This window comes from Poecilia formosa, unplaced genomic scaffold (assembly GCF_000485575.1).
Source record: "Poecilia formosa unplaced genomic scaffold, Poecilia_formosa-5.1.2 Scaffold151, whole genome shotgun sequence".
Lineage (NCBI taxonomy): Eukaryota > Metazoa > Chordata > Actinopteri > Cyprinodontiformes > Poeciliidae > Poecilia > Poecilia formosa.
This window is the reverse complement of record NW_006800090.1, coordinates 902,770-913,075: the sequence shown is the minus strand read 5'-3', so window position 1 is coordinate 913,075 and position 10,306 is coordinate 902,770. Positions and strand designations below refer to the sequence as shown.

The 10,306-nt window shown below is 38.4% G+C and overlaps 2 protein-coding genes across 3 annotated transcripts in view; both read right to left on the bottom strand.

Annotated features, from left to right (window-relative positions):
• Positions 1 to 896: 896 nt before the first annotated feature.
• Positions 897 to 3,174, bottom strand: LOC103146068 (nicotinamide riboside kinase 2-like). Of its 2 annotated transcripts, none has more exons than XM_007563799.2 (8): positions 2,988 to 3,174; positions 2,815 to 2,905; positions 2,145 to 2,193; positions 1,755 to 1,932; positions 1,608 to 1,679; positions 1,425 to 1,531; positions 1,260 to 1,345; positions 897 to 1,174 (listed from the first exon to the last, which is right to left on the bottom strand). In XM_007563799.2, exons 1-7 carry the CDS (start codon positions 3,011 to 3,013, stop codon positions 1,260 to 1,262), a joined length of 609 nt encoding a protein of 202 aa, XP_007563861.1. In that variant the 5' UTR covers positions 3,014 to 3,174; the 3' UTR covers positions 897 to 1,174. The 2 variants fall into 2 exon arrangements, with proteins under 2 accessions (XP_007563861.1, XP_007563860.1); XM_007563798.2 differs by having other exon boundaries at positions 897 to 1,177; positions 2,988 to 3,173.
• Positions 3,175 to 4,544: 1,370 nt separating this feature from the next.
• Positions 4,545 to 10,306, bottom strand: part of LOC103146100 (caytaxin-like) — a 13,460-nt gene continuing 7,698 nt past the window's right edge. The window contains exons 8-14 of the mRNA XM_007563846.2: positions 9,841 to 9,972; positions 9,680 to 9,766; positions 8,887 to 8,985; positions 7,864 to 7,899; positions 7,733 to 7,786; positions 7,486 to 7,532; positions 4,545 to 5,178 (exon numbers count right to left, since the gene is read on the bottom strand). Of these exons, the coding sequence (XP_007563908.1) occupies positions 7,493 to 7,532; positions 7,733 to 7,786; positions 7,864 to 7,899; positions 8,887 to 8,985; positions 9,680 to 9,766; positions 9,841 to 9,972 (448 nt within the window). The 3' untranslated portion in view covers positions 4,545 to 5,178; positions 7,486 to 7,492. The remainder of the gene's footprint in view (positions 5,179 to 7,485; positions 7,533 to 7,732; positions 7,787 to 7,863; positions 7,900 to 8,886; positions 8,986 to 9,679; positions 9,767 to 9,840; positions 9,973 to 10,306) is intronic.

Sequence of the window (10,306 nt, the reverse complement as noted above, 5' to 3'; positions counted from 1 at the left end):
TTGACTTTACTTAGTTTAATCTAAAATCGAAATCACTTCACAAACTGATATTAAGTGTATAGCTGTATTACAATATATTTTCCTCTCATGTTGAACTTTCCCTGTCAGGTTGAGGTTTTCAAATGTGTCACCACCACAACAGCTGAGCATGGTGGCAGCAGCATCATGCTCTGTTTAATGCAAAAAGTGGATGGGATAAAGTAAAATCATCACATAAACACATTAAAACTGTTTTAAAATAATTAAGTGTAACATTTTGCTTATGAAACGACTCCCAGGTCAACAGGTGACGATTTTTTAATCATGTCAGAAGGTTTTCGTTTTGTAATTAATCACTTCGGGGCTGAAAAAGAGGTCAAAAGTCAACTAATTATGTTAGATGGCTTCCAACTCGTGTGCATCTTCCTCCTTTGCATTTATACAACTATCATGACACAAATATTCACTTACATGTGTATATAAATTAACCTGTATGAACAATTGGCGAAAATTCACAATATTCAGATTTGTGAACTCAATGCACTGATTTTTTTTGCTCATGAATTTCAAAAAAAGAAAAGTTTCTTAGCATTGCCTCAATTACTGTCAAGCTAATTTCTTTTATGAAGTAAATGAATGGTGCACTTCATTCTTTTCAGTTAGAAAAACTTCCTGGACATTTGGAAATCTTTCCTTGAAGCAACAGAAAGTTAATCTTAACCATCTTTATAACTTCTTCTTCTTCTACTTGAAGTAGCGATAAACTTGCAGATCTGACAACCTGCTGGATTTTATCGTCATCTTCAATAAACACAAAGGATTTGGGACTGAGCCGCCATTTTACGACGCTTTATGGGATCTAAGTGATTGTGCGTGTAAGTGTTTGATTATATCCGACAGGAAGGAAACAGGAAACATGAGTTGCATTCAGTTTTCTTTGAGTTGTTTCAAGTGTCAGCTTTATAATTTCACATCAGTTACAGGTGTTAATCACTGGGTAGTCCAGAGGTGACTAATCTTTTAGAAAAAAAAAAAAAAGTTACACAGGATTATACAAAACACTTTTTCTGCTGTTCAGTCATAATAAGTTACACTGGTGTCTATTTACAAATCAGGCTAGAAGTACAGAGCTGGTGTTATATGTTTACTCAAAATGATATTTACAAGTCTATACACAACCCGGTGTCGGCCCGACCTGCTGGAGAGACAAAGAAGAGAAGCAGAGTTAGCTACATGGATTATCAAGGCGTTAGTATGTGGTATTAAAAAAACTTATTTACCTATAAGTTATTCAGCAGGGAGTTCTGAACGCTTTCATAAACTGCACTGTAGACATCCTCCTTCGTTGTTGTTCCATCAAGGTATTCTGTCGACAAAAATATAAATTAAAGTCAAAACCTCTCAGCAGGAAAGTGTTTTATGTCTGATTTGGTGTTTTTGCGAACCTATTCTGCTGCAGTTGTTGTCCATCTCCTTCCTGTGCTTCAGGTACATGGGCCAGACGTGGCCGTCGAACAGGCCGGGAGGGTCTGGGACTGTGTATGTTCTGGTACTGCAAAGACCGGATCGGTCCAGAGTTACAGCATGCTCTGATATGCATCCTGAAAATTACTCCAACAGCTGCTCACCTTCTCCTCCGCTTGCATTCCTCGTAAGGAATGGAGATGTAGAAACACTTGTCATAGACATCGATGAGAGGCCTGCGGGGTGGGGGACAGGATCTCCGGTCAGGGAGAAGCTTTGAAGGTCAAGAGGTCGGCTAAATGGTGACCTACTTATAGTTGTAGATGAGGAATCCCTCAATGATAAGAATATGGATCCCTCTCTGCTCCGAGTCGGACTCCTCGGCTTCGGGTGACAGACTGACTCCGTGCGAACGCGCGAACTTGACGGGGTTTTCCTGCCAGCCTTTCACAGTGTTCACCATTGCTTCCATATCCAGGGCGCTGATCACTGATGAAGGAGACAAACAGAACAAAAACAAAGCTTCACCACGTGCGCAGCCAACGTTTCACACCAATTTATTTCAATCAGTGAATGACGTAGCATTCACAGTATATTTATTTATGTGGTAGTCTACGACTGATTGGTTACCACTGAAGAAATGTGCAGGAAAGGAAAAAGTACATTACTGAAGGGTTTTCCTACGTGAAATCCACTCTTACCATCCCACTGTCTAAAGCCGTCCTCCCCGACTTGTATTTGATCGGGTTTCTGAAATAACAGTCACCAACAAAACATTGCTGCAACCCAGTAACCAATGGGAGCTGATCCCTCCTGGACAGGACAAGTCAGGGACTCGTCTCCACCAAAAGTGAACGCGCGGAAACGATTTTTTTAACGATATTTCAGCTGGATTTGATCTCCTTTATTGTTACTTTTTAAAATTATTTTTACCATATGGTCATAGTGTATGCTGATGACGCCTTTATTTAAATCTGCAGAATTTTTTAATAATCTTTTAAGAGAAAACAACGTGCATTTCTTTGTTTTTAACTCTGCTGTTTTCCCAAAATAGGGAGGAAAACAATGGATAAGCAAACAAAAACTGGCGGCCATGAGTATAGACGTTTTAGTCATTTAACAGTAAAGTCTGACTTTTAGTGGGGACGCTCAGCCCTTTCATTGGCTGTCCAGGAGACAATCAGCCAGATGATTACAAGGCTGCTTCGATGATAGGACATCTGCAGGGCAGACTGGCCATTTTTTACTTTTTAAGCATAAAAAAAAAGGCTTCAAGCGCAAATAAAACTTATGAGAAATATTCTAGCTGCCAAACAAAAATAGTTTAACACATAACAGAAAACGAACACCAGACTTCTTTCTTTGTCTTACCTTGAAAAAGTCATCCTGATGCACCACACAACAGTTAGGTAATGTCTTTAGCAGTCTATTTGTCAAAGTGGTCTTCCCACCGTTGGTCACTCTGAATTTAATGCCACACAAAAGTGAGTTACATCTCAATTTCTTGTCAAAGCAGCTTGGTATCTATTTTAGCTGAAGCTTACCCTCCGATGCCGATGATGAACTTCATTTCTGACTTCTTCTGTGTTACTGGTTACCTCAGGAATTCAGTAAGTAAAAGGAGGGAACCCCACCAAACCAAACTCTCTCTCTCTCAAAGGTTTCAGCTAAAACCTCCCTTTCCTTCTCCTTCTCCACGGACGTCCCCCCCCTCTTTACTACTTCATTGATAGACTATCTCCTTCTGGCGCATATAAAGGATGTGGCGGCCGTGTCACCGCCTGCTTGACCAATTGGAGCCGCTTTTCACCAGCCAATAATCTGCCTCCTCAGAGCCGGAAGCACCAACTTCAGAGGATGCACAGTTGTGTGAAAGCTGATCCTAAAATTTGCACCTGCTCTCAGGGGTCAGAGGAGGCAGGCCGACCACATTCAGGGAAAGTACAGAAGCTAACTTGTGGCTGAGCTGTGAAATACAATTAAACCACAATAAAGTCACAAGGAGGATACATCAGAAAAGAAGATGGGGAAAACTGGGAGAGGGACAAGTTTAGCCTGCAAGAATTCAAGTTTCTTACACGTAAGCGGTTTAAATCCAAGAAAGGTCATAATTTTTTAGGACAATACAACCTGACATTTCTGGGCAGATGCAAAAGCGTCGCTCTACCAAGCAGGCTGTGGAGTGCAAACCAGGAGCTCTATAATTAGTCCGCAGCGTCTGGCTTCTGCATCATGAATATTTCTGATGCAACCAGAGTACATGGCGGCCCTCCATGTGGGCAAAATGGCGCGTCTGTCAGCTAAAGCTGTGATAAAACCTTTCTCTGAAGGTTAGCGCCTGCTGCTTATCGGCTCTGGTCGTTACACACCTCCGGATGTGAGTCTGTCCTGTTTATTTTGTATTAACACAGTATTTGCCCAGTACTACAAATACATTTTACAGTTTGTTCTTATCTCTCGGAGAGATAAAGGTGTGAAGGAGGTGAACTTTGAGTTTTAGATAAAAGCTGACATGGTGTCATGTTTCACGGTCAGGAATGTAGCGATACATGGTGGCACTGTGTGACTAAAGACTGATGTTTGTTAACATAATTAAAAGGATTCACACCATTTAAATGCAAAATACGTCTACTTACTAAAAAGACTTTTATCTTTAGTCACTGAGAAATGCAGGGTTAAAATAACCTACTGTATTTTTAGGACTATAAGTCGCTACTTTTTTCCCCAGGTTTTGAACTATGCGGCTTTTCTGTGGATTTTTCTTCAACCACCAGGGGGCGCTTTAGCAGGAAGTGAATCATTGGATGTCAAAATTGGAAATCAAAGAAGAAAGTGCTAATTTTCATTTAGAACAAGCACATGCTAGCAGGAGACACGACGGATAAATTTCTTCAAACTCAAAGACATTTCATTTCATCTCGTAAGGAGCTCACACAAAATCATTTATAGATCAAAATTACTTTGGTCAATAAGTCACGTTGCCAGAGATGTTCAAGGCTGAATAAATGGCAATAAAAGATAAGAAAATATGTTCTGTTAAATACCCAACTGAGCCCTGAAGGTTAGCATTCATGACACAGACAAATCCAGTTTATTTTTTGTTGTTTTATTTTTTAGAAACATTAAATGGCACATTTTCATAGATAACAGTTAAAGTAATTCTTCAGGCTCTCTTTCTTTAAATATATTTAATTTTATCTATAACAATTCAGTCTTTCAGTCTTGAAAAAGTACTGCCTTTTTTTTATTTAAAAACAAGACAAATACAAATACCAAAGAAGGAAAGGATACAAACAAGCATGCCGACTGCATATTTAACGCTGGAAAACCTGACGACTGTACAATACTTTTGCATCAGTAACATCTAGAACATGTTAAAGAAGAAGAAAATCATTGCACATCATTCAGTAAGCAAATTCATTAAACCAAAGAAAAACCCATGCCAAAATGTTTCAGTTTGATTTTCTCTGCAAGAGGAGTTGTTTTAAGGAATCTTTACAGCTTTCTTTTCATTTAAAATAGTTGCCATGCGTCATAGTGCAACTCAATCTCACATGCAGAAAGCAAACGGTTTTATCTGTAACATCTTGTTGTTAACCGGTTCTGAATTGGTTTAAGTGAGAAACAAGAGAAATACTGAGGAGTGATTGTCCTGCAGCTAACGGGTCCATTCTGTGCAAGAAGCTGCTGAGTTTACTGAATGGCCATTCCCCAGCAGATCTTCAACTCATTGTGCTGCAACGCAAAAACAAAAAATTTCATATGAGTATTATGTGCAACCTTTATGCAACAATAGGTGCATTGTTCACATAGATATCGTTAGGACTCGGTAGTATGTAGAGGCTGTAAATCTAAACTAAATCCAACCGGACACATATCACACTGGTTGGGAGACAGAGCCTGTTTCCATTCCTGGGATGTCAGCCAGTCCACTGGCTGCAGGACCTTTTGATATATGAGGGCAGAGTGGAGCGCACGGACCCACAGGACAGCTCATGGGGTTGGATTTCAGAAATAACCCCATGTACTTTTCCCACCCCGACTGGCCCAGGCAGGTATTTCTCCTGATTTCATGGTCGGTACTGCAGCTCATGACTCGTCTGTGAAGCCCAGTAAAAATAGACCTGGATGCTTCTGCGTAGATGAGGGGAGCAGCTGTGTTTTATGTAACATCGGGGAGCCTGCCTGAGGATTAGCTAACATTTGGATTTGGATTCACACGTGGGCTGAATTGCAAGACCTGAAACATGACTTGGCAGAAAAGGAGCCAGGCTTGATGTCTGACAGTAATCAGAGAGCAGCATTCAGTCGGTTCACATTCACAAATACAGTTGTTCCTCAAATCGCTCTTTAATTGGATGTAATGGCTGACGTTTTTATGTCAAAACATACTTCATCGTAACCAAAGACTAATCTATGATGTCTTGCTAAAGTATCAACATTTTGTCCAGTTACAGCCACGAACTCCAATCATTCCATCACATTAGACCTGATGTGACGGATCAACGCAGTAATGCAGTTTTGTGAGGTGGAAGAAAAATCATTCATGACGTTCATGCTCTTGTATTCAACACATTGTAGAGGAACCTTTTGCTGCAATAAAGATGCAAGTTGTTGTTGGTCATTTTCTGTTTATAATGTAATTTTGTACATCAAGAAATAACTTTTCTGCCTATTATTCTATAGAGGTAACTCAATATAAGTCACCTAAAGACATCAATTTTCTCATTTTGGTCTTTACTTTGACTGAGCCATTCTAAGCCTTTGCTACGATGGGTGTTGTAAGATGCTTTGCACAAATTTACATTTGAGGGTGCAGGTGCCTGTATGTGATTTGTGGATCCCAAAGATCAGAGACAACGGATTGGTGGCCTGACTAGAGCTGATGTAAAGGACTTCCTGCTGTGGACTTCCTGTCATCCATCTTCCGCTCTTCCCAACCAGGTTGAATGTGGTGTATTTCCATTACAAAAATGCACAAACAAAAATGCAAAAACACAATGTCGCAACTGCAATGTTTCCATTGTATAAGAAACGCAACTGAAGTCACACATGTATAAGTTTGTCCACGTGATAATTCATTAAAAACATGCAGTGCCATGATCCTCCAACTACTTCCTGTCGTCTTCTTCTTCATAGTTTGAGCCAGTAGCAACATCTGGTTGAGAGGAGATGTTTTCTGGGTATACTTTTACTAAGTGAAATTGTTGAGATAATGAGTTAACCTTGAGAAACCAAACTTTCTTTGTACCAAGATCAAGAGTTGATTGGTGTTAACCTAATTCCATCCTTCCAATATATGCACAACTGCACGCAATGCCTTGCATTTGAAAGGTAGAATCAGGTTTAATCATCTTGTGATCTCGAGAAAAGCATCAGGGAAAAGTAAATGTGGAAAAAGTCTCTTGGCTTTTATACAACTCTTCCAAAAAGGCCAGAAGTCTGGATTAGGGGTGAAATCTGAACTGTAAACAGATTCCAGACCTACTTGGAACCTCTTGGCTGGTTCTTTAAATAATGTTGTCTATAACATTATAGACAACCTGGTCAAAAGTACAGGTTATTTTTTAAACTTCAAACCTGATTTAAAGTTCTCAACAGCTTTATCCCTGATGGCCTGGGGTGTTCCTTGGTCTACATGATGCTACTCTTTCTCTGATGTTCTCCAACAAACCTTTGAGGCCTTCACAGAACAGATGGATTTATAACTTGTGCTATAGTGTGACAAACATAAAAAAAATCCAAGTGCATTGGATACTTTTGCAGGACATCTTGTATTAGCACCGTTAGCGGAGGATCTTTGAACTATTTCAAGAATTAAAGACTCGAGGTGATGTAATAATTAGGCGCCTAGAGCTTGGATGCCAAGATTCCCAACACACGTTTCTGCAGGATTTAATTTGCTGTTTCTTTTGCACACAGAAGCAAATGTGTGTGAAAATCAAACTGTCCCTGTGTGTCAAATATAAGTTACAGAGGACTGACATTACAAGCCGGAGTGCAGAGTTAACGACGGACCATTTAATGACTGGGACCTCTTACCTTAATGTCAGATGTCACTGTTAACCGATGCTAGCATTGACTTTTGCCTGAAAACAACATTCAAATAAAGCAATAAAAAAACATCAGTATTTTCTCTGTCGTCTAATGCTAAAGATTAGCTGACAAATATTTGCAAAAATAATAAACAGAATTTCTTAAATTGATAGCTGATGTGACAGAAATGGAGCTAAAAAAAGGTTTCTGAGAGTGTTGCATAACGTAGCTGCATGAAGCAGAAAGAGGTCACCTTTCTCCAGGAAGAGCTGACTTGGTCTGCTGCTGCTGCTGCTCATGTTCCTGTCTGCAGGCAAAAGACAGTTTTGTTACTTTAAATAATGGTGGAAATGTCTTTTTTTTTAAGGAAAATGTGTGGCTTACCTCAACTTTTGTGCTTTTAGCTTCTCTTCATCATACCTAAATTAGATGAAATAATGTGAGTAATAATTCCCACTTGCAGCAGCAGTATGGTACAAAAATGTCTTTATAAGAAGATACATGATGGCTACACAGAGTGTTGGCTGCAGTGACTTTCACAGATCTATGTTATAGGTATACTTATATGAGATGAGAGAATAACATATGTTGGGCCAAAATCCATGTCTGTCATCAAAAACCAACACACTCCATGCTTTGGAACAAACTACACTTCTAAGGTTTTCTGAGACAAACAGAAAGTGTAACTGTTCCTTTAATTTATTTTTTTTACAGCAGGTTTATTAAGAAGATGTTTCTTCTGAGATTGAAGAAAAAATATTGCATTTCAATTTGTGAGATACAAAAGAATGGGAAAGTCACATTATTGAATCAACTTGAAATATAGTTAATATTTTTAAGATTTTTCAGAAACGTTTTAACATTTTAAATAACTAAAGATTATAATTTGCTTTGCAGATATTGTAAGACAACAAATATTTTATAGAAAAGCCAAAACTTTTCTGGTCAATGATAAAGGGAAGTGTATAGTGTATAATAATATAAGTGTAATATAATTTGGTGTATTTTAGGGTCTCTTTAATGTTCTTCTTTCTATAAAGTAATATTCAATAAATTTGAATATATGTCCCAATAAGTCTGGTTAGTCAGATTAAAGGTGCCTTATGAAAATAACAACTTTCAACCAAGAATAAAACATACTTTTCCTTAAGCTCACATTTTTGTTTGTAAAAACAATTATTTTTAATTTTGAATGTCATGTTTTCATTAACTGTAAGCAGAAAAACATAATTAGCAGAAATAAATGCTTTCAAACACCCATTTGTGTGTAATTAATCAATCTAATATGTTTCATTTAGTGATAAAGTTCCTAAAATAGTATTCTGTTGAATGGATCTGAATGTTTGCTTGAATTGTGCAAGATGTGCGGCATCTCAACAGCGACCCTTGGTGGTAGAGAGGACTTACTGCAGCACACAGTCGGGAATCTGCACATGCTCCATGGGGATGATGTGACTGAGCTCTTCCAGGGTGTGAACGTATCGGATCTTATCCAGGAACTTCACACTGTGGAGATCATGAACATGTAAAATTAAAGGTAAAATTTATCTAATCAAAACAGCTTCTGTTTGTTAGATAAGCTGCAGCAACACACTGTGTGATAGCAACCTGCGTTTTTATTCAGGGGGTGGAAAGATACCTTTACCTTTTCTTTTAAGGTTTCTGCATATCAAAATTCTACTAAATTTAAAATGTTGACTTATTTAGGAGTTAATAAAACTGACAAATGTACAAGTTGTAAACATGCAAAGGATAATCTGACAATTAATGAGGCGAATTAGTTTTCTGCTTGAGCTTAAGATGGAGTCATTTTGTTTACACACTGGAATGGTAAATACATCTCAGATAAAAAACAAATTTCCTTGTTTTCATATAAGAAAAACCTAACTTGACTTGACCCCAGTGTTCCCATTCTAATAAAGCTTTTATAGGGCTTACAACAGACAAAGATTTAAAAGATTTCAGACCAAATGAAGGGGAAATAATATTGTTTCCACAAGTTATTTACAATTAGTATGTAAGATGACGAATGTGGGGTCAAGCAAAACACCTACATATATATAAAAAATGTTATTGTAGCTTAATATTTAAATGCATAGTAAAGGACAGCCTTTACTATTACGAATAATGTTCAATATTCTCTTTAAATTTAGGGGAATAATCACAACCAATAAGCAGACTGAGAGTAAATGTTTCTGACCTGATGAACGGTCGTGAGATGGCCAGGACGGTTCTGATAAACCATGTTGGATGTGCAATGATCAGACACTTCAGGTTTTTTCTCAGTCTGCAAACACAAACAACAAGATTTAAGCTCCGATATCTAAGCATGATTTTTGCTATTGATGTAATTTTTCTTACTTTCTGTCAATCATCTGGTAGCATCTCTTCAGCCAGCTGATTCCAGGCATCTTCCTGCGAGGAGTTGCTCCATTCAGGTAAACAATCATATAATCTTCAGCCACCAGCAGCTCCAGGCTGCTCACAACATACCTGAGAACAATGAGACTTAACTTAAAGCAAGGTTGTTGTTTTTTCCTCTGTGTCTGAGCCAAATGAAGGAGAGAGCACTTGACACTTCATCACTTCTATCAACCTGGTGCCTCAGAGAGACAATGCTGGTCAGAAGTGGAGCAGAAATTGCAACAATGCACCCAGAATCTAAGATTTTTAGTTATAGCTTTCTTCACAAGCAGTCATTCATCACTGAGGCGACAGCGTGCTTTTAAATCCCTCTGCAAAGTGCCGGTTTGTTGCAATTCTTGCATATAGATATCACCACTCTTAAGCTTGATTGGTCATGTTCTCAGCTGATTTTTGTGTAATA

Excerpts from the sequence above, each read along its gene's own strand:
- LOC103146068 (XM_007563799.2), bottom strand. The coding sequence starts at position 3,013 with ATGAAGTTCATCATCGGCATCGGAGG. Across the intron at positions 1,933-2,144 it reads CGGCTTTAGACAGTGGGATG|TGATCAGCGCCCTGGATATG; the intron begins GTAAGAGTGGAT and ends CTCCTTCATCAG. Across the intron at positions 1,680-1,754 it reads TTCCTCATCTACAACTATAA|GCCTCTCATCGATGTCTATG; the intron begins GTAGGTCACCAT and ends CCCACCCCGCAG.